Source organism: Anastrepha ludens, chromosome 4 (genome assembly GCF_028408465.1).
Source record: "Anastrepha ludens isolate Willacy chromosome 4, idAnaLude1.1, whole genome shotgun sequence".
In the NCBI taxonomy this organism is placed as follows: domain Eukaryota; kingdom Metazoa; phylum Arthropoda; class Insecta; order Diptera; family Tephritidae; genus Anastrepha; species Anastrepha ludens.
In genome coordinates this window covers 2,351,664-2,379,301 of record NC_071500.1, presented here as the reverse complement: position 1 = coordinate 2,379,301, position 27,638 = coordinate 2,351,664, and the positions used below count along the sequence as shown (strand labels likewise).

Below are 27,638 nucleotides of genomic sequence, written 5' to 3'. Positions count from 1 at the left end.
TCGTGCAGCCAACTGGAGTATCGTAAGTACAAAGCATCCACATCACCACTGATCCCAATACCGCCCTCCGTATATGTTGAAGTACCGAGCGCCCTGAAATTCATACTGTGCTGCGAGTTTCCCATTTACGACACAATGCGCATCCAAAAAGATATCAGCCCCTACTCATTGTCTATTGCACGCTCCCACTCTCATATATAGCAATCAGTTGCCCATTCTGGTAGTGGGCAACAAGGCGCAGTGGGTTATTCATTGCAGCGACATGGTACGGATGCAGGCTCTGTACATCGTGGCCAATGCTATGGCGCAAATGGCGGTGATGCAGAGAGTCATCATAATTGCGGTGGAACCTGCCGGAATGCGCACATAAAGTCCAATCCGTATCAAAGCGAATCTGGCTATGGTGGGTACACCGGCTGCCACATAAACGGGAGCTCGACAAACCAACGAAATTCCAATATTGCTGCCCATAACACCTCCGATGATGATGATGACACCGATGATGGTATTATTTACATGCCTGGGCCGTCTTCATCCAAAAAGCAGCCACACTACTTTCATTCGCCTATGGAAAATGCGTCGGAGAAGAAGCAACGCGCCGAAAACTCAGATGGCGGGGAGCAAGTGGAGCAGGAACTTGAGGAAGACTATGACGAGGACATACCGCCAATTGATCTGAGCAAAGCGCCAAGCATAGAAAGTTTCGTGACCAAAGTGCAAACAGAAAAGGGTGTTAACGCTGACGGTGCGTCTTTTACGGTAACCACAATACTGTGATCTGACAGCGACCTATGACAGCAATTATTTGTACTTGCATTTTGAAGAGAAAAAAGTCAAATTTTAGATGTATGGGATGTTATGGTTAATTATCAAATGCATTAACTTGAGTAAGCATACTTTTTTTTTGTAAACGAGAAAGATGCACGCTCTTGCGGCGTCAAAGGAGTATTAAATTTAAATGTGCTGTTCGAAATGATTTGCGATATAATATGTAATGATGTGCCAAAGGCTATAATTTGATTTAAGTAGCTAGATAATTTCTATTTATGCTTGTATGCTATGTGCGAACACTTCTCTACACTTGGGATGTAACTGGATGCCGCTAATAAAGCCAATAACCGCGATGGATTTGCGCTCTTATCTCTGTTTGTATAGTACGTATGTATGTGTGTGTGCAAAGTGTAAATTCGAAAAATGTTAGAACTCAATAAATATGGACATATGTACATACATACCTATACATTGTATAGCTGTTACAACCTACAGTCTAAAGCAACAAAAACAATTAAAATATACTCTAAAAATGTGCCTAACATTTGTTGCACTTATTCAAAGTCTACGAAACTGTTATAAAGTTATAAAACCATAATATAAGAAAAAAGTATAACAAAAATACAATTGAATTTATTAGAACAGCATGCAAAAAAAATTATTTACACACAAATTTGCAATTGTATGTGCGTGTAGTTTTTCTATTTGAGTTATGGATTATGCGTGCTTAGGTGAAAAGTGGCGCAAAATTAGTCATCCAATCGGTTGTGAATTTTGTTTTTTAAATACAAAAAAAAAAAGTTAATAATTTTGAGTGATTGAAATCTTTATTTTTACCTTAAGATGCTCCATTGCTTGTCTGTTTGTATAAGTACTGCAGCTGTCTAGTTCACAAGTGTCAAATAAGGCTTACAATTCGAAGCCATTTGCAAAAATTATAAACCTTGCGATAGGGCAATTAATTTTGCGCCACCTTGTATTTATTTAAGTACGTACGTGTGCTACATGAAAATTTGCGCAAAGAAGCATATACATAAGTACATATGTAAGCATGTATGTATGTACTTTCTGCATTCAGTTATCGAATGGAGTATTATCACACAGCCCACCATCGCGATCGTAGCAGATACATCAAACATATCCAATAACAAGCCCAACAACAGTTTTAGCTTTGAACTCAAAGTACAACTAACCACACTTTTAAACTTGAAAAACAAAAAACCCAGAAACAAGAAAATAAGAATAATAATGTATATACTAAATACAATACATATGTACATTAGTTTTAACCTATAATAGATTTGTATATCAAGTGTTTCAAGAACCTTACATATCCATAAGCATATGTACATATGTATGTGCGTACATACATATATGGTATAGTATGCACGCAACTTAAAACATTTTAATAACTACGGATACCCAAGTATTCAACCAAAGAAACCTAAACTCTTGACTACACGCCTCATTTCTTTTATTTCTTTTTGTTGTTTGTTTGAATTATTTCTAAGGTTTATAAGATTTTCACTATTGTAAATTTTTATTGAAATGATTTTTTTTGCAGTACTTTCTTCCGTATATACATATGTATGTACTTAAAAATACTTGCCAAGCCTAAAAGTCTTACGGATGGGATTCGTAGTTGCTCAATTTTGCTCCCTTATGAGTCCGATTGCTGCTCATTACTCAAAATATATGTGAATCTGCTCAAATTTCTCTCGCTCAGCTCATGAGCGAGCATTTACGAAGCCTCATCTTATGTTCGAGAAGTATGAAGGTGTCAAAAAACAAACGAATTATTTAATTATTAGATATTTTCGTTCAAAAATTACAAGCTACATATATTTTTTTAATAAACACGTACATATGTAAGTACATTACATTTTCCAAATCTAATGGAAAATCTAGTGACTTTTAATTCTGAAATATCTCCATTTGACACGTGTTACCGAAAAGACTATTTTTGTTTGAACCTGTTTCAAGTTAAAAGAAAAGAAAAACCAACTTGCGATTGTGTACATGTGAACATACTCAGTATGAAATGGGGGGCATTTATGTATGTGTGTAATCAAATATTCTATATACAGGGTGTTTTGCTGCCGACTACATTCAGCGGTTAATTTCATGACGAAAGAGACCAAACATTTGTGTGCAACTCAAAGGACCTAGGAATGGCAGCCATTTTGTCTTGCTTCACTTCTTCTGATGTAGAAGTCTTATAAGGCTGTCTCAAGGGTCCGTTTCGTCAGTTGCGGCAGCGCATTTGACGTGTAATACGTGCCATGGGGCCACAATGAAAGTATTGCCACATATAAAACAAATGTTCTTGTCGTGAAAACAAATATTATATTTCGTTGTGTATAACCTAGTTTTTGTTGGTAAGATATTGAAGCGAAAAGGGATTTTGACAGGATTTGTGGTAGTCGTAGACGCTTTGTGCGACAATAACTTAGAGATAGGGACGCACATTCATTTTTCAGGATTATGTGGCGCCTTCGACTCAAATACACCTAGTATATTCTGCTGTCAGTCAAATTCCTTGTCACAACGGGCGGAACGGTCCCATTTTGACAGGCCTATTATACTTACGAAAATAAAATTATCCGCTAGATAACTTTCAAAATTGTTAAACGAGAGAGCAAAGTGAAAAAAATTAAAAAACAATATTGTTTACGGTTACGCTGTTTATGGACACAACTAAAGTGTTAACGTGCAACCTCATATCTTCATACTTACTTACTATGAGTTATTTAATCTTAAGAACAGCAGCAAATTTTAAACTTTGTGTTTACTATAATGTTTTAGGAGGCTTGGTTGCTCGAACTTGAAATTGCTTTTGGTTTTTAACAAATTATAGTCGCGTTATAATACGTTCACACAAAAGTGGATGATCTACTTTTTCGCGCTTAACTCAAAATCCGTAATTAAAAAGCGTGATTTCCCATACAAAATTTCTCTCCCAAAATCTGAGATTATAAAACAATCCTAGATAATAACGATACTTTTCGACATACAACCCTGTGATATCGATAATTATTGTATTATTACAATGTAAAGAGAAACATCAAAATAAAAACTAAATAAAATGGATGCCGGCAAAGAAAACAGGCCTGTAAACATAATTCCAATAAAATTGCTTTAAATATTATTAATTAGGGATTCATTTTAGAGAGAAAGCGTGCGTCCATAAACGTTTTGTCCTCTTATTAGCTATTCCTTCTCCTTGTATTTTCTTTATATTGTTAATAATAATTAAAGAAACCAAAAACACCAAAATATGCCACCAAAAAAATTTCTATGAAGAAAAACCTATCAAAGCAGTATGGACAGCTGATTGTAAATTTTGCAGGTAATCTGCTATATGTTAACGGGTGGATTAATTTGGTGGATTTATAGGGAATTAATCCATATGTGAACGTATTATTAGACGCTAAAAAACGTTCAGTCTTTGTGACTACTTGAAATACCCTGTTGGAGGGTGTGGCAAAATTCAAAAAAAGGATTGCACCCATATGAATCAAAGACCGAGCAAGAATTATGGCATGTGAACCCGAACACGCCACTCGCTCCATATTTTCGTCGTACGAAGTACGGCGGAGTTCCACACCCTGTATAAATATTAATTCTAGACTAAAGTATAAGAAAGCATGTACGATTGTATGGATGTATGATGTGTGGATATGAGTGCACATGTTTGCATGGACACAATTTGACGATGAAAAACTGTGAAATAAATAATTGTAAGAACAATATAAATTTTAGTAAGTACGTAGATACAATTTATTAAATATTATAAAAATATGTAAACTAAGTTTAAATGATATTGATGTTTTATTTAAATCAATTATTAATAAAATTGCCATTTACTCGTACAGTATTTATTAGAAACCTAGAAAAATATGGCAGAAGCATACATATACACATGTGTGTATGCATGTAGTACTACATAATTGAAAATGTGAAAATTACATTATTGTACCTACATAGATATATTTACCTATTACCTTAATGTAAAGATACACAAAAATTAAATACTCTTAATTGCGAACGCTGTGGTTACTAAAATGTATCTAGAGAAGATGAGATATGCCATAAAAGCTTTTTTCTAATTTTTAAACTACATATACATACATATAAATACAAACAATTCTAGTTGTAGTAGGAGGAAAAACTGTATTTTCGTGCAAATCCTTTTGAGAGTCATAGAAATATTTACAGTATAATACAAATAATACAAATCAATAAGAAATTATATTCAAAAAATATCTAATATTATATTATCCGTATTTTTAGTAAATGAAATTATAAAAAACTAAATATATAGACAGAATTTATTTCCAAAACCATTTATTTGAGCACTTTATTTGCTACTGAAATTTTAAGATATGAACAGCATACGCCAATATAAAAATATGTTTATGCAAGGAACTATTCTCGGAGGATTGCTCTGCCATTGATCTCTTAAAAGCCCCGAGAGCAGCTCTTCTTATTAGGGTACCTATTTAATAAATTACTAAAGCTACATTCAAAGTTTAGGATCTCTGATCCTCAAGTTTTTAATAAATCCTGTTCAAAATAGTTTTCAAGCGTAATTAATTTATAAAAGCCCTTAGATGGCTTCTCATGCGATTCTCTTTGTTTGTTTTTCTTCAACTTTCAACGCAACTACAACAACCGAAGCATAGCTACCCTTACTAATAGCCAGACAGCAACCAAGGATACAACTCTTTGGTGCTGGAATATTTCACCTAAGCTGAGCATCATAGTTGAGAACAATCGGGTGCGTAACCTGTAGATTCCAAGGCACATTTACCTCATTTATAGGCCTAGAACCATTTTGTGGCCCAGGAAAGGGTAACTTCTCCTCTCTTATTCAGGAAGTAGAGGAATGACAAAGAAGATCATACCGGAATAATCTGCCGGATTTATCGCAAAATCAATTACCAAAATCAATGATAGGTAGCTTCAACCTAAACCGATTTAAATATTGTATGGAATTAAATAAGAATAATTAATAATTCACAATAATTCTAATATCACATTTTAGATTGAATTATCATCTTACTAACCTGGCAATATACTCCAATGCAACCGCCAAAAGTGTGCTGGCACCGTCCCCAGCACTGATGCATAAGCGGATCAAGCCCCTGGGTAAACATATTTTACCAGTGGAGGAAATAAAATGCAATAAACTACCTACCGTAGGTAGTTGAAATGGTTGAAGCACCACTCAGACACTCCCCAAGTAGCACTAAAGCGACGTTTTGATACCATTACGAAACCTCCAACAGGCAGATATCTACAGCCAGTCAGAGTTATTGATGTATTGGAGAAGATTGATGGGATGTAGGTTGGCAAAGAAAGAGCACCCATTGACCTTAATCGTCTAGCGGCCGAACTTGGACATTTATAGAGAAAGTGCTTAACAGACTCTTTCTCTGAAAGTTCAGCTTCCGCAATGGAGGTTAAATGGTGAACCTAGCTTTTCCGCGTGTGTGTCGATCGTCCAATGACCGGTAAACACAGCTACGAGTTTGGAAATTTAATGACATGGAGTCCACAGATTTCCAGAGTCCTCTGTCTATTGCACTGAGGTCACAGGGTTTTCGAAATAGCACATGAAGAAATAGAGCTCCATCTCTTCTGCGAAATAAAATGGGACAAATACTAAAATTTATTGAGGAAGTTGAGCTCAGAGAAATGCTCTGAATCCCCCTATAATAATAATAATAAGAATGCTCGCCCCTCGGCAGGCAATGCCAAACCACACTCTTACGTTGTATTTCTGCCACGAGAAATCCTCCCATATAAACTAACTAAAATTTGCTGTTCAGATACGGCGACGGTTCTGTATTGCCGATGAGCACATTGCTTGTTAGCTGCTCCATTTGCGGACTTGGTCAGCAGAACAGGTGAGCTCGTTACCGTTCAGATCCTTGATTGGCTGGTTCTTGTTACCTTGTTGCACACTATCCGGAATAGTTCACGCGGCCTGTTGTTCATTTCAGCGGCCGCTTTGGTATCGTTAGCAGTTTTTCAGTGAAGCGTTTCTTGTAATTTTTGGCGTCTTTCATCCCCTTTTTGGCTAAGTCCCTGCATGCAGGCCGAGAAATGATAGTATGTGGCCGTGTTGTTAGTAATTTAACTGATAAAGACTTTTTCTGAACTCATCACTGGCGGACTTCTGTATTTAAACTTGCGAAGAAATATTTTGCATTCTACATGATGATGATTTCAATGGCGGTGGAGTCCTTTTTCAAGACTTACTGATGGTCTGAACTTGTGGTGAGACTTGGTGAGATTCCGGGATATATGTGTCGAGCTGAAAGATTATTAAGTAATATGTATATTACTTGAGTTTTAATATCATTTTGAAACTAAAACTATTTTAAAATTTTGAAACAAAAACAAAACTTTTCTAAGTAAAGTAAGATTATACAGGGTCAATAATTTTCTTTCGCAACCTTTATTAAAGCATTTTGCTTGAGAGACTCTGCCTTTAGTTGTTTGCATTAAAGGTTCCTCGTATTTCTACATTTAAAAAATCCTTTAAAGGTTTTATTGTTTTTTGAATTCTTCATTTCTTTTATTTTGGTTGAATGCAAACATTTACTAGCCAGTAGCCCGAAATATTTCCAATCGACTATACATAGAGAAAATTTATTTGTAAATTTTTTAACTTTAAAATTTTCTTGCTCAAAAATATACATAAATCAATTTAAATAAAAATAATTCGCTGTTATATTTTATATAAGATTTTATTGTCTGCATAAAAAACTGATCAAAATGTTTGGTCTTTTGCGCTCCAGTTCGTTTGGCAATATTGTCAAAACTGTTTGTCGTATCCTGCCTCAGTACCGCACATACGTCTCGCCGGCACTAAACCAAATGTTGCAGCTGCAACAAACGGAGATATGTGCAGATCCTCCGTCTCGCGGGCTAGTGCTGGGTGTATACGCCGACGAAGAAGACAAAACCGATTCGGGTATTTTGACCCCGGCTGCTTGGCGTTACAATGTTCAAAAGACGGCTGGACGTTTGTTGGAAGTGTTGCGTATATCGGGACCTATGCCGAAACGAGGCGAAACGCGCATTTTATTTTCGGTCGAGCCTGAAAAAATTCCCTACTACTCGGCTGTGGCTGTTGTAGGTTTAGGTAAGGAATGCTTAGGATATAATTCTTATGAAGTGATCGACGAGCAAAAGGAGGCGATACGAAGATCAGTTGCAAGAGCGTGCATGGAGTTGGCTTATCTTGACACCGACCGTATTGAGGTCGAGAATTGTGGTCACGCTGAATCAGCAGCAGAAGGTGCTGCACTGGGCGTATGGGCATATCAAGAGCTGAAGGACACCAAGCGTCGCATTGCCGTTCCCTCTATTGATTTGTATACACACAAGGACGAGATATGTGATATTGAAGGTTGGCGTATTGGGTTGCAAAAGGCCGCAGCTCAAAATCTGGCACGCCAATTACAGGAAATGCCTTCTAATTTACTCACTCCCACCGCATTTGCACAAACCGTCGTCGAAGTTCTATGTAAGTCGGGAGTGAATGTGGAGGTGAAGGTCGAGGGCTGGGCAGAGTCCCAGTCAATGCACGCGTTCCTGTCGGTGGGTAAGGCCTCCTGTGAGCCACCGATTTTCTTGGAGCTCAGTTATTATGGAACTTCAGCCGAAGATCGACCGATTGTACTAGTGGGACAAGGTATCACTTACGACTGTGGTGGTCTTTGCTTAAAGAAGTTACAAGAGATGCTCCATATGCGTGGCGATATGACAGGCGCAGCGGTGGTGGTAGCTGCATGTAGGGCTATTGCAGGTTTGCGTTTACCGGTAAGTAGTTGTTGATTTCATTGCACAATCTCTGAATAAACGCTTTCTCCCGAAACAATAGGTGAATATCCGAGGTCTGATTCCACTTTGTGAAAACGTTATTGGTTGCAACTCCTTCCGACCTGGCGATTGCACAAAATCCATGAATGGAAAGTATATCGAAATTCAGGGCACAGACCATGAAGATGTGCTTGTGTTAGCCGATGCACTTTTATACGCTCAAAACTTCTGCCCCAAGTTCATAGTGGATATAGGAACCACCTCGGGTCAGATGCGGCAAGCTCTGGATGAAGCCGCATGCGGTATTTTCACAAACTCAGAAATTCTTTGGCAACAAATCAAACATGCCAGTATGCATACTGGTGATCGGGTGTGGCGACTACCCTTATGGAACTACTATTCCAAGCTAGTGACGCACAGTGACGCCACCGATGTGCAGAATTATGGAATTGGGCGCGGGGGTCGTCCATGCAAAGCAGCTGCCTTCTTGAGAGAGTTCGTTCCCTGTGGACAATGGATGCATATCGTGAGAGTTTTAAGATTACAAATTAATTCTCGTACTAAATGTAGATTTATATATACAGGACGCTACTAACGTTATGGTGACCAATGGTAAGGCCTTCGAGTACATTCGCAAGGGCATGGCTGGGCGGCCAACTCGCACTTTGATTGAGTTTATTGCACAAACCATTTGCAAAGATACAGCGCCAAAACTGAATCCCAAGAAATAGATGACAATATGAGGGGAAATGAGGACAAACTCAGTGAAGGCGAAGCGATGTTTGAGTTTTTTTTTTTAACAAAAATTGATTTGTGTATTCCATTGCGTATTCGTATTGTTTTTTAATTAACAAATGCAAATTTTTTGTTAAAATATGTCTGTTTGTAAATTAGTAAATAAATGAAGGTGTATTTTAATAAGAGTTTGTTGCGGATGAACGAGACTGGAAACTCCTTTGTAATTAACCAAAGCAATTAATTAATTGTGGTTAGTACTATTTATACATGCTAGGGTTTCAAGCCAATGACACTATAATGTATATCACAAATTTAGGTAGAAAAACAAATTTTTTTATGGAATATGTAATAAAAATATTTTATTAGAAGGTATACAAATCGAATGCACAATCCAATAAAGTTATAATTTTCTGAAATGGTGCTGCCCGTTATAAGTCAATGTTATAGTCAGCTCGTCTGGCTAACAACTACAAAATCTTGAACTAGAGCAAAAATCTAGAAAAAAATAAATTAAATAATTGGCGCGTACACTTTTCTTAGCTGCTTGGCCGAGCTCCTCCTAATTGGTGCTCCTACAGTTTTAAGCCGACTCTGAACGAGAAATATTTTATGAGAAGTTTTTTCATGGCACAAATACACTCGGAGGTTTGCCATTGCCTGCCGAGGGGCGACCGCTATTAGCAAAACCATTTTCTGTCATTTTGCTGTTTCATGCCCCAGATTCAAGCCTACGCTCTTCCGAATGGTAGTCACGAACCAAACCATTCGGCTGCGGCTGCCGCCTATAGAAAATTGGACCTTTAAAACTATCGACATCTATTTCTTGTCATTGTAAAATTTTTCTGAGTATTGTCACTTAGAAAAAAATAAGGAATTTTTAAAAATGTGTTGGAAGGCGTTGATGTCTCTTTGAAGCAAAGGCACGAAGTGCTTAATTTTTTGCAAGAAACAACTTTTCCGCAATTTCCAAAATCTTGCTCAGGGTTTCGCACTTTTATTTTTATTTTTAAAGCAAATAAAAATTTGGGCGTGTTCAACCATAACTTTGTTCGCCAAAAATTGTGAGCACAATGTTTCTTCAGAAATATATCAGAGGTTTTCTGTTGTAAAAATGCTGTTTGGACAGTGTTATTAACGAAAGTTTCGAGTAAGATAATTCAATTTGTAAATAGTTGTACATATGTAGATGTAGTACACTTATGATGTGTACAATAAATTACAAAAGATGTTACTTAGAAGCTAAAGATGTGTACATTTTGGTATTAAAACCAGATTTTTTACTTTTAAGAACGAGGTATAAAAATTTGCTCGGGATGTGTATAATTCATATTTGTAGATACAATTGGTAACGGTTATCCTTGCAGCGACACAGCATGTGAAAGCACTACGTTAATATCAATTGGCGGATAATTTTGCAACAGTTTAACGTTTGATGCAAAATCGTTTTGAAGTATGAGTTCTCGTTGAATTCTGAAATTATTTCCAAAACCATAAAAAAATTATGTATTAAAAGATTTGATCACAAGGATTATAATAATATAAAATTAAAATAAAAAAAAAACAATGGATACAGTGGAGCATGTGCAGATTCATGATTTAATATGTGTGCACATATGACGAAATATGACACTTTTGGAACTTACAAAATCATTGCACAACATATTTTTATCAAGAACTGGAATCGGTGCTCATCAGCAAAAACAGAGTCCCATATCCGAACGACATCGGGCAATGGGAATTCCTGTGACAGCAGTAGTGTTATCCATCTAAGATATGTAAAAATTAACTTAGAAAACTCATCTGTGTGGGTTATATTTGTTTTTACCTAAAACTATAGTACTGAGGATGTAGTTCCTGCTCTTTTAATCTGTCATACACTTCAGGATCTTTTTCTTTTAACATATTTGCCAATTTTGCCATTATAAATTTAATGCCTCCTTCGGAATCATCCAGTGTTTTAATGAAAAAGTCCCGAATTTCACTCATTAATGCGGTGAAGCAGAAAAAACAGTCTGCCTCAGCATATTCTAAACATTTAATATCACATGGTTGTTTAATTTTAATAGACGTAATAACATATTGAGGTATGACTCACTTCTATATTCAAGATCTGGGTCAGAGGCCATAATATAATAGATTGGCCCTACAATTTCATTCATGCCTTGAACATAGCCTTGACCGGGATTCAGTTTTGCATAAAGGAAGAGTATGCGCTGCACCACTTCCCAATGCGCCTCTTGACCTTCTTCCATTGCAATGTAATTTTCATTGGAACGCTTCGTTATGAGATTTATCTACAAATATAGTCGTTGGTTAATTAGTTACAATAAAAATTTGGTCGTAGTTTACCTGCTACTTCGACACATAATGAAATGCATGTGTAGACAAATATACATACTGGTTTTTTTATATTTCTCAGAGAGCTATTTCATTTTAAAATCAATTGCACGTTTTACCTTTGTCATTCCCAAACCCTTGCGTTCTACATTTGCCGAGCTCAACATAGTGGGGACTACGCGCTGATGCAATCTTCGTTCTCCCCTGCTATGAACCACTATATCGCAAGGATATTCAGTTGCTTGTTGAAAGAACGATATGTCTGGACATAAGCGTCGAACGTCTTTGTCAATTTGCAGTAAAAATTCATTATCTTGAAAGAATGTATTCCAAGCGCTTTCCGGCCCTTCACTGAGTGGATGATCACTAAGTCCAGAATTCTTATTATCTTTATTATTGTCGCAATTTAAGCCCGGTGGAAGAACCAGTTCTTCTATAAATTGCCGATACAGAGCTCGCTTCTTTTTGAGAGTTTCAGTCCAGGTACATCGCTTGGGTCCCAAGTAACCTAGGAGGAATTTCCAGCATACTGCTCTGAAACTACCCACGTCAGGGATACCTTGACATACACAGATATTAAAACGTATTTGATTTTTAATTTTTATTTTATTTCTCACCATGAAAACAAAGATTTCGAAGTGAATTCAAGTCGATTTCATTCCTTTCCAGCGCATCCTCAAACTCCCTAACGCTATAAAAAATTAATATTCGAGTTATATTTATGACACGATATACTAAAAAATTATACTTGCCGTGCTTTAAACATCGACATCGGAAGATTTCATAAAAAAAATTAATCACTTTCACTTATGTATTTCCTATTGGGGGAGACGTTGTTTATCGCAATACACTCGAATTAAATTATTTTCTACAACTAGCTGCAGACAGCTGACGAATATAGGACAAAAACACAAATTAAAATTCTCCATATTTATTTAGACACTAAGAAAATGTTGCCACATCAGAAAAGTGATTCACACATGTTAAAGAATTCGTCACCCGTCACTGCAGCGAAGCCCGTGGAAAAGGCCAATTAACATAAGTTAATAGCGGCAGAAAACGTCGATTTTACGTTGACTTTTGCCAAGCACTAGAAAGTGGCGAGTAGAGGAAGCAACTAATATAAATAAACATATCTTGGCAGCGCTGAAATAGAACTCCCTAATATTACATTTGTTTGTAAAATAGTGAGTCATATCAGTTCTATGAGGGATAACCATGCAAGTTAGCTGCGAATAATTCTCGATAACTTTGTTTTTGCTGTCACATGTAAATTTTTCGACAAGTGAGCCGAGCAGAGAGATTGCCAGCAGAGAAGTGGTGAATAGAAGAGGCCTATTATTGTGTTGGAAATGTCACTTAAAAAATTTTAAACAAAATCTAAATTTAACAGGCTGCCAATTTTTTGGTTCGGTTATTTGTTCGGCTATTTTGTGGGTAATTAAACATATCGCACCCTAAATACAAAAGGGTCACAACTCAAAATGTATCTTGTGCTCAAATATGAGCGAGACGTTATCAATAAAACGGTACGCGGATGACATATGGCAAAAATAAATTTTTTGTTTTTTGGTAGGACTGTTATAAGCTTACATGGCAAATTTCAGCGTGATATGTCCCATAGTTTGTTTTCTGTGCTACTGTAAACAAGTCAAGCTCGAGTGTGGAAAATTTTGAGTTGTGCCCCTTTTGTATTTAGGGTGCGATATGCAAAGTTCATTCAACAGATTCTTTTTGGCATGCACTCTTTCTATTCCCATATGAATCTTTGTTCCTCCTCAGAATGAAAAACGGGTCAGAATTTTCTATGAAATCAACGTGTTTTGGTAAAACTAGATCTTGTTTTCCAAATGGATATGTAAGCATTCTTTCAAGTCCTTATTTCTACCGCATTTTTCCATTTAACAGTTCGTATGGCTAGAATTTAGTATAGTGCCGATCGCTTTGGAAAAAACGGTAAAAAGAGGGTGATAGAGGGGTGTATCCTCATCTTAAAACTGAAAACAGAACCTGCCGGAGGCTTATAGTTTTTAAGTAATTTAATGTTAAAGTTCTATAATTTAGCGAAAAGTTGGTGTTGCCATACACCTGAAATGAAAACGAAGTTCGCACGCAGGGATGTTCAGTGGAAGGTTCATTGTAAAACTGCAGTATTTTTTGCTGTAATTTAAAGTTGAGAAATGAATTTGAAAATAAAAACATACAACTCATTTAAACTTAAAAACAATGATATTAAGCGTATCACAAAAAATAATAAAGTAATTAAATTGATTAACACAGTATTTTTGCGTGGAACTCTTTATCGCGTAGGCGGCCTTCGGCCGCGCTTCAAAAAAATAACCCTCATCAGTCCAACTCCGGCTACGCAATCCACAGTATTTTTGCGTAGAACTCCTTTTCGCGTGGGCGGCCTTCGGCCGCACTTCAAAAAAATAACCCTCATCAGTCCAACTCCGGCTACGCAATCCACAGTATTTTTGCGTAGAACTCCCTTTCGCGTGGGCGGCCTTCGGCCGCACTTCAAAAAAATAACCCTCATCAGTCCAACTCCGGCTACGCAATCCACAGTATTTTTGCGTAGAACTCCTTTTTGCGTGGGCGGCCTTCGGCCGCGCTTCAAAAAAATAACCCTCATCAGTCCAACTCCGGCTACGCAATCCACAGTATTTTTGCGTAGAACTCCTTTTCGCGTGGGCGGCCTTCGGCCGCGCTTCAAAAAAATAACCCTCATCAGTCCAACTCCGGCTACGCAATCCACAGTATTTTTGCGTAGAACTCCCTTTCGCGTGGGCGGCCTTCGGCCGCACTTCAAAAAAATAACCCTCATCAGTCCAACTCCGGCTACGCAATCCACAGTATTTTTGCGTAGAACTCCTTTTTGCGTGGGCGGCCTTCGGCCGCGCTTCAAAAAAATAACCCTCATCAGTCCAACTCCGGCTACGCAATCCACAGTATTTTTGCGTAGAACTCCTTTTCGCGTGGGCGGCCTTCGGCCGCGCTTCAAAAAAATAACCCTCATCAGTCCAACTCCGGCTACGCAATCCACAGTATTTTTGCGTAGAACTCCCTTTCGCGTGGGCGGCCTTCGGCCGCACTTCAAAAAAATAACCCTCACCAGTCCAACTCCGGCTACGCAATCCACAGTATTTTTGCGTAGAACTCCTTTTTGCGTGGGCGGCCTTCGGCCGCGCTTCAAAAAAATAACCCTCATCAGTCCAACTCCGGCTACGCAATCCACAGTATTTTTGCGTAAAACTCCTTTCTGTGTTAAAACCATTGAACGCAAAATTAAAACGTCATATGCGTGTATGTAATAAGGAGGCACAATAACCCCGACCCCCATGATTAAGACTAAACTTAAGAACTTATTTTTTGTTTTCATTTGCAGGCATCCGGCAACACCATACTGTTGGCATTCCAATCTTCTTCTTATTCGCGCTTAAAATTGGAATGTGATTGCATAGGCAAATGTATTTGCATTTAATTTTAATAGATATAATTAAAATATTAGCATAAAAATCGGTAAAAACACGCGTGTGAGTGTATATTTGGTGATTTATAGTGAAATGTTAAAAAATATAGAGTGTAATGTGGCAAATTATACTGATGTTCCCAAGGGCATTTTGAATGTAAATAATTAAAAAATTATTATTTCCCGATTAATTTAAAGTTATAAAGAGTGTTCCTTAACACCTCACTAACATCTCCACCAAGTTTCATTAAAAAAAACATTATAGTTTGCCAGAAATTCCAAGATCGGCACTGTTCTAAACTCCAGCCGTTCGTATTGCATAAAATCACAGAACATATACATATTTTACATTTCATAAAAAATAAAAATTTTGACAATTTTGAATTTTATTTCCAATGTGGAATATATAATAAATCCGCATAACGAAATATGTATCGCTCTTTGTCTACAGATAGAAAAGCTGGCATCGTTGCTCGTTGGGAAACAGCTGAGTGTGAAATTGTTCTGCTGCGTGTCAGTTGCAACTTGCAAGAAAAAATTTATAAATTTATTTTTAATACTGTTTGGTGATTATAACATTCAAAGAGGGAATTAGGACAATGAAAACACGCTTTAACACTTATGACATCGTTTGTGGTGTCACAGAGTTGCAAGGGTAAGTTTTGGTAAAAAAGAGATTAATGTTGAAATTAATTTGTAAAATTCTAGTTTGGTGGGGCAGCGTGTAAATCAAATCTATGACATCGACAATAAAACTTACTTAATTCGATTTCAAGGAGGTGAAACCAAAACAGTGCTTTTAATTGAGTCTGGCATTCGTTTCCATACAACTGTTTTCGAATGGCCGAAAAATATGGCGCCTTCGGGCTTCAGTATGAAGCTAAGGAAACATCTCAAGAACAAGCGTCTGGAAAAGCTAGAGCAACTTGGTGTGGATCGTATAATTGATTTGCAATTCGGTACTGGCGAAGCGGCATATCATGTTATCGTCGAACTATACGATCGAGGTAACATTATACTCACTGACCACGAGCTCACAATTTTGTACATATTGCGGCCCCACTATGAAGGTGAAGAAATTCGGTTTGCTGTACGTGAAAAATATCCGTTAAATCGTGCAAAAGAACAGGCTGGCGAGCTAACAGAAAAACATATTCGTGACTTGATTGATACCGCAAAAGACGGAGACAATTTGCGGCGCTTGCTAATGCCAAATGTGGACTTTGGTCCGGCTGTGATCGATCATGTGCTACATAAATACCAACTATATAATTGTGTGATTGAGAAGAAAGTAGATCCTGGTTCCGCTGATATTGAAAATCCACAAGGCGAGGTGGGCGTGGGTAAAAAATCAAGGAAGCAAAGGAAAAAGGAAAGCAATTCGATAAGTATGCGGAAGTTCGATGTTGATTCTGATATAACTTCACTTATGAGAGCCATACATGTAATTTGTCAAACTGAGGTGGTATATTAAAACATATTTTAAATACAGTATTTTTTTAGGAGGCTAGCGAGATTTTTAAACAAGGGTGCTCTTCTACTTCGAAGGGTTATATTATTCAAAAACGCGAAGAAAAACCCTCAGCTGAAGGCGATGAATCGAAAGAAGATTTCTATCAAAACATTGAGTATCATCCGTTCCTGTTTTCGCAGTTTGAAAACCAGCCGGTATCTGAATTTGACACATTTATGTTAGCAGTGGATGAATTTTATTCCACAATGGAGGGTCAGAAAATTGATCTGAAAACCTTACAACAAGAGCGCGATGCCTTAAAAAAATTGTCAAACGTAAAGAAAGATCATGCTAAACGCCTGGAAAATCTAACAAAATCACAGGAAGTTGATAAACAAAAGGCCGAATTAATTACATGTAATCAAGTGTTAGTTGACCATGCAATTTCAGCTGTTCAATCACTTATTGCAACTCAAATGTCTTGGTCAGATATAGATAAGGAGGTTAAAGAAGCCCAGGCTGATGATGACCCAGTCGCAAGTGCGATTAAACAATTAAAATTGGAAATTAATCATATTTCCTTGCGATTATCAGATCCATATAAAAACTTCAAAAAAGAATCTGATGATTCCGAAACAGACAACGACGACTCTGATACTTTGCCAACGCTTATTGTAGATGTAGATTTGGCACTGTCCGCTTGGGCTAATGCTAGAAAGTATTACGACTTAAAGCGCTACGCAGCTAAGAAAGAACAGAAAACTATCGATGCTTCGCAAAAGGCTTTAAAATCAGCTGAACGAAAGACTCAACAAACATTGAAAGAAGTTCGCATAATATCGACAATTTCAAAAGCCCGAAAAGTATATTGGTTTGAAAAGTTCTATTGGTTTATTAGTTCTGAAAATTATTTAGTCATTGGTGGTAGAGACGCGCAGCAAAATGAATTGATCGTTAAACGGTAAGTTAGGATCCTATTCATTAAAAATTGTTTACACATATTAAAATTTTTATTTCTGCCTTTATTATATACAGCTATATGCGACAGTCAGATATCTACGTACACGCTGAAATTCAGGGTGCCTCGAGTGTTGTTATACGAAACCCATCTGGAGGAGAGATACCTCCAAAAACGCTGCTAGAAGCTGGCACCATGGCTATATCATATAGCGTGGCATGGGATGCTAAAGTTGTAACGAATGCATATTGGGTGCGTAGTGATCAAGTCACGAAAACTGCCCCTTCTGGTGAATATCTGGGAACGGGTAGCTTCATGATACGCGGCAAGAAAAATTTTTTACCCTCGTGCCATTTAATAATGGGTCTAAGTCTATTATTTAAGTTGGAAGATAGTTTTGTGGAACGGCATCGGGGCGAGCGAAAGCTGCGCACATTCGAGGAAGAACAACAGGACTTGGAAGGACAAGAAGATCGTATGAAGCAATTGGAATTAAATGACGATGTAGAAATAGACTTAGAAGATGATGACCCACATGAAGAAGATTTCGATGCGATAGACAATTCCAAACAGCAGTTGAGGAAAAAACAACTGAAAAAAGTAGATGAAGACGATGAAGATAGAGAAGATGTAGATCATCCAGAAAATCCATCCATTTTCCCAGATACTCAAGTAAAAATTGAACACGATACAGGCCGTGTTACCATACGAGCCGACTCAATTGTAGATTCTTCTGTTAGCGTTCTCGTGGAAACAAAAGGCAAAGTCGATGTAGAGGAGGAAGAAGAGGCAACAATAATACCTGCTGCACCAGCTCGCAAAAAGCAACAGCAAAATGCAAAAAAACGTAAAGAGGAAAAGGAACGAAAAACGCAACAGGAATTGAAAAAGCAGCAACAAAATGCTGCTGAAAAAGAAGCGAAGAATGGTTCACATATGAAACGGGGACACCATGGTAAGCTAAAAAAGATGAAAACCAAGTACAAGGATCAGGATGATGAGGAACGCGAACTACGCATGTTGATACTGAAGTCGGCGGGCAAAGATAAGATAAATGTAGCTGACAAAAAAAGTGAGGAGGAAGCAAACATACAAAACATATACAAGGAAAAGCGAAACAATGAGCGCAAAGAGGAACCGCTTCACCTTGGAGCTGATATGGACGACGGTGATGATATGCCTTCTGGTGCCGATGTGGCCATGTTGGATTCACTTAGTGGCCAGCCGCTTGAAGGCGATGAATTGTTATTTGTTATACCCGTCGTTGCACCTTACCAAGCATTGCAAAATTACAAGTAAAACAACTTTCTTTTTACTCTTTTTACATGCGCATTTCTCATTTTTCTTTCTTGTTACTCAGGTTTCGTGTTAAGTTGACACCAGGCACTGGCAAACGTGGACGCGCAGCTAAAACAGCCCTAACCATGTTTTCCAAGGACAAAAGTTGTGGACCGCGGGAGAGGGATTTGCTTAAGAGCATCAAAGAAGAAGCATTGGCTAGAAACATACCTGGAAAGGTGAAATTATCGGCACCGCAGTTGCAAAAGCTCAAAAAGTAGTTCAATGGCGTTAAGTGCGACAATTACCTGTAAATAAAGCTTTTGCGATAGCTTCTGCATATTATGTACAATAAAAATATATTTCAAAGAATGGATTGAAGCTTTTATTTTCGCATTTTTTGGCTGTCTTTACTTTTACTATAAATAAATATATTTGTTGATATCTGTGTATGTACGCACCAATCTTTTAGATGCTTTATGATGATTGCTGAAGAATAATATCGTTGCTCATTTCAAGTAGATTCGTTCTCGTGTCGTTGACTTATCAAGGCTGCTACAACAATAGCTTTCAATATTCTGCTAACACAGAGTAGAATATAAGTCCTGACTAGCATACCAAAGGTCATTGCAATTGATGACGCTACTGCGAGGACAGAATAAGTAGCTTTTTCACTTGAAATTTCTTAGTCACCGACCCATTTTCCATGCTGCTGTTCAGTGAAGAGAAGCTGGATCATTATGCGGGCCAATAAATTGATTTTATGTGCGATATTCCGCTCTCATTTTTCATTTGTATGAGCATACAAGCAATATGTGTATGTATTTAGTGTGTATTTACTATCGAAAAATATACAACTTATTTTAGATTATTTCACTTTCATGCACATGCATATGTACGTATGCGTATGTGTGTAATTCATTTAGTGGGTTTATATCTTCATATATACTCATAATGACTCTGCTTTTGCGCGATCTTTTCCAATTTCTCAATTACAAATTTCCTGAAATCCGCTCGCTCTCTGTGAAACACAGACATGTGATTTGTCAAATCTCATTTCGTTGCCTATGTGTCGGTCGAACTGAAGGTGAGTCGTTCGGTCAGTTTTTTTGGCCAGTCGTTGGTGAAATGAACACATCATATCAACGTCCTGCATTTTGGCGCGTGCCGGACTACGTACATGACCAAGAAATTTTCGATCGTTACATTGGGGGCGGCAGAAAAAGTTCGCTTATCTCCGGTTCCAGTCGCCGTAATAGTACTAAGAAACACGTACATTTCGTAGATGATCCACCTAAAGTAAATTCATCGCCAGCAACACCGTTAATATCGGATGAGGTGAGTTACAGAACGTTTAAACGCATTGCGAATGTTTACATATACACATCCAGTGAGGCATTGATCGTGTGTGTGTGTGAGCATCGTCAATCCATGGTCATTCAGTGTGCTTACCCATCGTGTTAGCGTGTGAGTCTCATCCACAAAAACCAATCTTCAAAGAAGGTGTATTAGAAGTGAAATGAAAGGCAATTAATACATATGCATGCATATCTTCACATACATAACTATTACTGATACGCTTTTAAGGACTTCGAAATACTGGCTAGATTGCTAGTGTTATTCGAGTTTGTTCTGAAAGGGCTTGGAGTTGGCACAATTGAGAGCATCAGAGAAGGAATTTTATTCAATGGACATACACACATATCTTATGCATATATCAATGAAAGATATGTATGTATTTATATACTATGAATAATAGGCCTGCTCATGAAGCAAAGAATTTGTAACAAATGTTAAAAATTATCAAGTGTTGGTGTTCATGTATCCAATAAACTTGCAAAGTGGGGAAAGGGAGAGAGCTACATGAAATTTTATTTTGAGGGAAGTTGCAAGTTTTTACTGGATAAGCATGAATTAAAAGTTGGAATCGGCCAATGATATAGAGGTACATATGTAGTTCTGAGCTATGGCCTCAAGTTACGGTTACTGCAATTTCCGAAATACAAATCGAAGCATTAAAGGTATTTTTTGTGTTTTATGCCTACACTTCTTGCTTTTTAACTAATTTGGAAAAATATTAAATATACATATATATTGTACATACATACATATATTATATGCATAGACGGAAGCACGGCAAATACAGAGAACGTTAATGATACTTTACATACATTAACGTTCTCTGGAAAATATAAAGAAAGCTGTGATTGGCACAACAATATTGCTGCTAATCTAATGTTGAAATGGAACAAATAATTGTGGACAAAATAAAATTATGTGATGCTAAGCTCGTTATTTTGCATTTTTTTTTTCAATTTAATATTAGGTAGCGCAAATGATTTTTCTTTTACTTTCTGTTACTTTTACCGCCAATAATTTAGTTAGTTGTTCGTAAATCTCGGAAATACTGGATAAATTTTACATGAACAAACCTAATACAAGAAGGACGGCCGCTGTAACCGAATGGGTTGGCGCATGATTACGATTCGGTAGTCCAATTAGACAAAAAGTTGTTTGTAATAGCGGTCACCCATTGGCATTCAATGCAAATCTCCTAAAAAGCTGCGGGGAAAAAATGATCTGCCATTCGGAGGCAGCGTAAAACTGTAGGCCCTTCCATTTTTGGAAAAACATCAAAGAGGTTTCGTGATAAGTATTATAACAAGAGGTCATATGTAAACAAATGCATTTTACCAAAAGTACGAAAATACAATGAATCTAAAATGTAGAAATAATATAAATATACATACATATGTATGTATGTAAATACATACATAGACGAGAGGGCTTTTAAAAAACTTCCCATGTAAACTACTTGTCTAACCACCGGTGGTATAAACCAGTAGGCCCATCCACTTTTAGGATAATATTAAGAGACACTACATAAATTTAAGGAGACATTCGGCTAAGCACAACAAAGGTGCATACATACATACATACGTGTATAATAGACCCGTAACAATAGGTTCGTTGTGGCAACGAATTTGACTGACAGCTAAATAGATGATGTATTTTTGCCGTACGGTTGATTTGGCGCAAATGTCATTCGTGTAAATAAGAATAATTTTGTGTCGCACAAAATTCGAATTCACCCTGGTGTTTTCGACAAAAGCGCCACAGGTGCGCGCGCTAAGTGGCTATTTTGAAAGTAAACTTATCGTTTCCACGACAGTCGGTTCTATGTTACCGAAACGACCAGGATTTATATCCGACCAAGGACTGTCACTCCAGCAGCATCCCCCGTATGTAAGTATGGGCAATGTTTATTCTGCTACAACAATAGCAATAACAAAGTAAACTTATTTTTATATAATACAATACATATTTCTTGAAAATGTAGATGAACATCACTTCGCGATCAATATGCTGAAGAAAGCGGTAAGCAACCTTCGGGAAGGGGGGCGAGCATGTAACGCCCAAAAGGTAAGCTTCTAGGATCTCTAATAACTATTATAATAATAACAAGCTTCAATTTTCAAACACCCAAATGGAGGATAACGTGTTACACTCTCGCCAATCATTAGGTTTTACTCTGCTGGAGGGTATGCATTTAGCCACCAATCGTTGCACATTCGCCATCCGTCCCAGAGAACTCGCCATTACCATTAATTTTTCATGAAGAAGAAATAGTCTTCAGTGAAACTACGAGCAGAAGCAAAAGAAGGAGGGGCGAGGACCGTCTGAATGCGCAATGTGGTGCTCTTAGCGCGTAGCTGGAAAATATTCAAGTCCACCACTAGTAAGCCGCAACGCTGATTACGAAACATTCAGAAGATATTCAAGACCAGTTTAAGTGGCATTTAAGATCAGTGGATGTGTTTTGCTTTTTTATTTGTTTAGCATGAAGAAAAACAAGAACATCTGTGTTTCTTTTTATGCGGAAATTTATACGTTGTGACACAACTAAACGTTAGTCAAATGTGTTGCTGCACGGACCCATTGTGACAGCTCAATAAGCGATTGATCATAAAACTACCCGAAAATATTACAGTTTTTTACTCTTAATAATAATGCATATAGGGTTTTGCAATAAGGGCGCAAATAAGTTGTACATGAGGTATTAAGGAAACATTTTTTTTATTATATGCCGCGGCTTCGTACGATGGCACGATAGCGAGAAGCCAAATTTTTAATGACCTGCTTAGAACAACGTTATGATCTGGGCTATGTTGGCTTTGAGGGAATCGTTCGCTACTTGTTGGCACAGAGTTGGGACACCCTGAAATCGTTCACAATAAAGTTTTATCATTTGCAGGCGCTGCTTACAAATGGAACTTTTAATGGTCATACCAAATGAGTGATAACCACGCTTTTGACAGTCGCAGCAAAACAGCATGGTTGCCACAGCCTTTCAGCTTCCATCCGTCTATTAGAAAAGCCTCGTAGTATGCGCACCGTTCCAGGCAACACTTGCGGGGTATCTCCAAAAAACTACTTTTTCATTTGTCGCCCGGGCAGTGCTCTTGTTTGACCGTTGGTATGTGTGAACACTACGGTTTAATCGTGAAGACTGTTCGAAAAAAATCGTGTCTTATGCCACGCCATTTAACTTCTTGCTTGGGGATTTTGAAAGAAAATTTGCATGCCAATGCACCAAGAACGAGTCTTAAACTCAAATACGAGTTTCAAGGCGTCATTAAGCAAATTGAGCCGAAATTTTCGTTTAAAGAGTGAACTTGCCATACATAACGTCAATGGCGAAAATCTTTATAGTAATAAAAACCTCAGAATTTTTATTGTGGCACTAATTAAGGGGAGGTGTAAGTTCAATAGCTTTTACTCGTAAAATAAAATGTTTGGCAATACGTTAGACAGGCACTCGCCACATGGCTTAGCGGGTGTCGGTTTTTGTCATTATTATTAGGCCTCTTCTATTCGCCACTTCTCTGCTCAACTAACTTGACAAAAAAAGTACCGTTATATCTTATTAAACGGGTATAACTAACTATCTTATAAACACGCGCCAAGACATGTTCATTTATACCAGTTGCTTCATCTATTCACCACTTACTAACGCTTGGCGAAAAGAAGAGGGCTATTATTACGTTCATAAACTGGTCGGAAAGCATTTCTCTGAAGTTGACGGGTGAATATTGATTCATTATCAAATTGAAGTCATAATGATGCTATTCTTTCATACTGCATTTTTAGCTTCATTCTTAAAACTGATATGTCTGATGCTCGTCATAGACTTCTTCAAGTCTACGTTCGTTTCTGAGCCGATTTCTTTACATTATTAATGATATTAGGAGCTTTTTAGATTTTTTTCTGGGTATGATATGCTATCAGGTTTTTTATTGTCTATAAGCATTTCCCCATCCGATCAATCTCGCTTGTGCTATCCGTTGATTTACGTACAATCTTTACCATATATTTTTGAAGCGTAGGATGCATTTTAGTAAAATAGTTACTAGTTTAACAGAAAAGTCAATCACAGCTCTTTGCATGAGAATCATTTTTCAACCGCAGTCCAAGGAGTACTAGTAAAGACCATAGTCAAAACTAGTAAAGACAAAATCCGTACTTATTTCACATTTCACAACTTCGAATTAAATTTTTTTTACAAATGAAAGAAAGGTCGTTTTCTTGGAACAAAGGCTGATATGAAACAATTGGATTTTTTTTCTAAGATAACAGAATTCAATCAAGCCTTTCGAACTTCTCATATCTACATATTTATGTAAACAGCCGTGAAAAATATTAACATTTAGTACATTTTGGGTATTTGGGGTTTTTTTTTTTTGGAAGTATAATGCCTGTAAGTCCTGTTGTAAGAATATTAAATGTTAGTCGCATAATGTACTTGGAAATTAATGTATAATAATTTGAGATGTGACCTAAGACGTGACGTAGATTCTTTTTTTAATCGAATGAACACATTTAAGCTTAATTGGTGTATCTTGACCAAATTTGGTTGAATGTTGGTCTGCCATAGATTTTTTATGGGTTTTACACTTCGACCTCATGGTCTTTCGAGCCGCTCTGCCATAGAGTAGACGGATTATAATTTCGAGTTTTTTAAAAGCTTTTGCCAAATGAAAATATTGTTGCACAAAATCCGTGTTTTTTACGTTTAAAACTTGTATGAAACAATAAGCACACAGTTTTATATACGCTTATGAAATAATTGCGGACGATATCGGCGCTTCCAAGTTTTGTTATGTTTTTATCGGCGTTTTGCGATCTGCTCTGTAGACCGTAAATATTAGATGAAATTTGAGCAGAGGAAATATATATCTAATATCTTTAACTCCGGGTGGAGGGTAGGGCCAAGTACAGAGGAGACATACGTTGATATCGTGCAACACACTTTCAAAATTCTGAAAGTAATTAGCAAACATTTTTATATTAATTAAATGCGTTTTTTACCACTTACATTTTGCAGCTCCTAATTTACGTCTCTATATATTGATTTGATATTTTGTTGAACAGTAATGCCAAATGATTTCGTGGATTAAAGACAATTGTCGATGTGCGTTTTTGGTTTGCTGTAAGCGCAGATACAAATGCACGTAAAAAAACGCTGATATATAGGGTTTTTCAGTAAGAGCGCTTCAACTTTAGAATTTTTTTGAATAAAACACAAACGGTTTGACTTTTTTAACTAATTTTTTTTTTATTATCGAGTTTGAACATATACATTTAAGTATGAAATTCGATTTCTTTTGCATGACCACCGCGTGCACGTTTTACGAAGTCCAATCGTTGAACCCAATTTTCGACCACTCTTTTGCATAAATCGGCCGAAATTTCAGCAATTTCGCGTTCAATATTGGCTCTGAGCTCACAAATCGTCGCCGGCTTGTTACTGTAGACCAATGACTTCACATAACCCCAAAACGGGACGGCTTGTTAAATGGACCGTAAAATGGTCATAATGCTCTTAAAGTAGCAGCAACAGAACGATTATTTTCATAAAAAATTTGCACGATTTGCAATCGTTGCTCAAGTGTGTAGCGTTCCATGATGAAATGTATACTAATGAAGTTTATAAATGACAAGCGAAAAATAAAAAATATTGCGTCGTTCGCCCTCCCTATCGGAAAAAAGTTGAAGCGCACCTATTGAATAACCCTATATAGTGACTAAAATATTATCACGCCTGTGCGTACGTATGAAACATGATTTGAAAAAAAGGGTCTCTCACAAAGACATTCCTAAATGTTTTTTTCAACTAAAACATGCAAAATTTAGATTCTTACAGGTTTCGTAACTTTTATACACAATACGACTTTGAACAATTATATGTGAAAACTGACATTATCATGTAGATGTCCACCAAGAGCATGTCTATAGGGTATCATACGAGACTTAAAATTTTCATGGACTCGCTCACACATTTTTGCATTGAGCTCAGCAATTTCGATCCGAATGCTGTGTTTCCGCTCTGGAATCGTTGTGGGACTATTCACGTAGACTTTACTTTTCAAAAAGCCCCACAAAAAGTAATCTAGCGGAGTTATATCGTTAGATCTATCTATCGATGTTCTTCGACATTAACAGCCTCAAAGGAAAATAGGCCAATTATACCAACACTCCAACAACGACACCAAGCGGTGCAATATAGTGAAAGTAAGGATTTTCCTGATGTCGTAATTTTGTTTGTTGAAAGAACCATTGCACGAAATTTCTGCGGTGGTAATGATCGGTTGGCTTCAATTCTTTTGCAAATTGAATTTTGTAAGGATGCAAATGCAAATCGTTATGTAAAATCCGCCAGACAGTCGATTCATGAATACCCAATTGTTGAAAACGTCGAGATATCGAGGTTGAAGGCTGTTCAGCAACGTTTTGCGCTGTAACATCAATATTCTCAACGGAATTTCTAGTTGAAGAAGGTTTTCCAGTTCTTTTTCGATCCTCGACAGAACCAGTTTCTTGACATTTTTTCACCAACTTTTGAATTTTCGTCTTATTTGGACGAATATTTCCACCAAAAAATCACGAATTTTGCAATATTTTATTCTTAAAGATCGATAATTTTCATAATAAGTTTCAATACCTTTAGGACGTTGTTGTTTCGTGAAAAATTGTACATCTGCCTACCTAACAAATGTCAAGAGTGACATAAAAATGGTACCGCTTAGGAATTATTCAGTATCCAGGCGTCACGTTTGAAAGGCCCTTTATTGTAAGCTATTGCGTCTTGAACGTTCTTAGAGCAAAGTTACACAAATGGGCTCTTTTTCATAAGGCAGAATACCTGTCAGTTATTTGTTTTTTTTTGTAGTTTTTATGTGATAACAGCTCACCAGATTCGGGTAAAAAGTTGATTTTGAAAAAAATTCACCGTATACTTTCTGTGCGGTTTCAACAAATTGTATATGTATTTCGACATGACACTCTCTATCCATAAAATGCTAAAATAGACTTAGAGGAACATCTGAAATGTCTATTACTAAGTACGAAATAAAATACAGTTAAAGATATTTAAGTAACTGAGTTGGTCGTTTTATTAGAAACGCAAAAGTCCAAAGTTTCTCATTATATTTAGATTTGTTTCTTCAACATTGTTTTAAGCTGATTAACTGCAATTTATTTTTATTTTTAAATTATTTGCTTCTCTTTTCTTTTGAAGAATTGCATACAAATGATCCTGTCGCTTCTCTACTCCAACATTTAGAGATAAGTTGTAATTTTTGTTGTGGATACAGAATGAATTCACTGAGCTCAGTAGATTTTTGGCTCTATCAATTGGGTATAGACAGCAATCAATGAGATGCAAAAAAAAAAGTATTTGTGGAGGCATTCAATCTTGGCGTACTCACCAAACGAACATGTAAGTGATTAAACCC

General features: G+C 37.0%; 5 protein-coding genes and 1 long non-coding RNA gene across 9 annotated transcripts in view; 5 read left to right on the top strand and 1 right to left on the bottom strand.

Moving 5' to 3' along the window:
- LOC128859637 (uncharacterized) overlaps window positions 1-3,621 on the top strand; it is a 31,024-nt gene extending 27,403 nt beyond the window's left edge. The window contains exon 6 of the mRNA XM_054096601.1: window positions 9-3,621. Coding sequence (XP_053952576.1) covers window positions 9-201 — 193 coding nt within the window. The 3' untranslated portion in view covers window positions 202-3,621. The remainder of the gene's footprint in view (window positions 1-8) is intronic.
- Window positions 3,622-7,447: 3,826 nt separating this feature from the next.
- On the top strand, window positions 7,448-9,402 carry LOC128859635 (cytosol aminopeptidase). The gene is made up of 3 exons (XM_054096598.1): window positions 7,448-8,607; window positions 8,669-9,133; window positions 9,192-9,402. Exons 1-3 carry the CDS (start codon window positions 7,558-7,560, stop codon window positions 9,336-9,338), a joined length of 1,662 nt encoding a protein of 553 aa, XP_053952573.1. The 5' UTR covers window positions 7,448-7,557; the 3' UTR covers window positions 9,339-9,402.
- Window positions 9,403-10,323: 921 nt separating this feature from the next.
- Window positions 10,324-12,625, bottom strand: LOC128859636 (TBC1 domain family member 13). Its single transcript, XM_054096599.1, has 7 exons — window positions 12,435-12,625; window positions 12,300-12,373; window positions 11,802-12,241; window positions 11,441-11,639; window positions 11,171-11,372; window positions 10,989-11,111; window positions 10,324-10,815 (listed from the first exon to the last, which is right to left on the bottom strand). Exons 1-7 carry the CDS (start codon window positions 12,452-12,454, stop codon window positions 10,698-10,700), a joined length of 1,176 nt encoding a protein of 391 aa, XP_053952574.1. The 5' UTR covers window positions 12,455-12,625; the 3' UTR covers window positions 10,324-10,697.
- A 2,994-nt stretch (window positions 12,626-15,619) lies between these two features.
- Window positions 15,620-19,299, top strand: LOC128860429 (ribosome quality control complex subunit NEMF homolog). The gene is made up of 5 exons (XM_054097954.1): window positions 15,620-15,809; window positions 15,863-16,598; window positions 16,658-17,568; window positions 17,643-18,860; window positions 18,926-19,299. Exons 1-5 carry the CDS (start codon window positions 15,754-15,756, stop codon window positions 19,122-19,124), a joined length of 3,120 nt encoding a protein of 1,039 aa, XP_053953929.1. The 5' UTR covers window positions 15,620-15,753; the 3' UTR covers window positions 19,125-19,299.
- Window positions 19,300-19,956: 657 nt separating this feature from the next.
- Window positions 19,957-27,638, top strand: part of LOC128861360 (PDZ and LIM domain protein 3) — a 46,481-nt gene continuing 38,799 nt past the window's right edge. For all 4 annotated transcript variants that reach the window (XM_054099452.1, XM_054099450.1, XM_054099455.1 and 1 more), the window contains exon 1: window positions 19,957-20,181. In XM_054099452.1, the coding sequence (XP_053955427.1) occupies window positions 19,972-20,181 (210 nt within the window). In that variant the 5' untranslated portion in view covers window positions 19,957-19,971. The remainder of the gene's footprint in view (window positions 20,182-27,638) is intronic.
- Window positions 21,874-22,816, top strand: LOC128861361 (uncharacterized). Its single transcript, XR_008454365.1, has 3 exons — window positions 21,874-22,089; window positions 22,184-22,266; window positions 22,337-22,816. It is a non-coding gene; the product is annotated as an uncharacterized LOC128861361 (long non-coding RNA).

Bases quoted from the DNA above. Each gene is read 5' to 3' on its own strand.
- LOC128859636 (XM_054096599.1), bottom strand. From the start codon at position 12,454: ATGTCGATGTTTAAAGCACG. The intron at 12,242-12,299 runs GTGAGAAATAAA...GTGTATGTCAAG, and splicing joins TCGAAATCTTTGTTTTCATG to GTATCCCTGACGTGGGTAGT. The intron at 11,373-11,440 runs GTGAGTCATACC...TTAAATGTTTAG, and splicing joins CCCAGATCTTGAATATAGAA to AATATGCTGAGGCAGACTGT.
- LOC128860429 (XM_054097954.1), top strand. From the start codon at position 15,754: ATGAAAACACGCTTTAACACTTATGACATCGTTTGTGGTGTCACAGAG. The intron at 15,810-15,862 runs GTAAGTTTTGGT...GTAAAATTCTAG, and splicing joins GGTGTCACAGAGTTGCAAGG to TTTGGTGGGGCAGCGTGTAA. The intron at 18,861-18,925 runs GTAAAACAACTT...CTTGTTACTCAG, and splicing joins CAAGCATTGCAAAATTACAA to GTTTCGTGTTAAGTTGACAC.
- LOC128859635 (XM_054096598.1), top strand. From the start codon at position 7,558: ATGTTTGGTCTTTTGCGCTCCAGTTCGTTTGGCAATATTGTCAAAACT. The intron at 8,608-8,668 runs GTAAGTAGTTGT...CCGAAACAATAG, and splicing joins TTGCAGGTTTGCGTTTACCG to GTGAATATCCGAGGTCTGAT. The intron at 9,134-9,191 runs GTGAGAGTTTTA...TTATATATACAG, and splicing joins GTGGACAATGGATGCATATC to GACGCTACTAACGTTATGGT.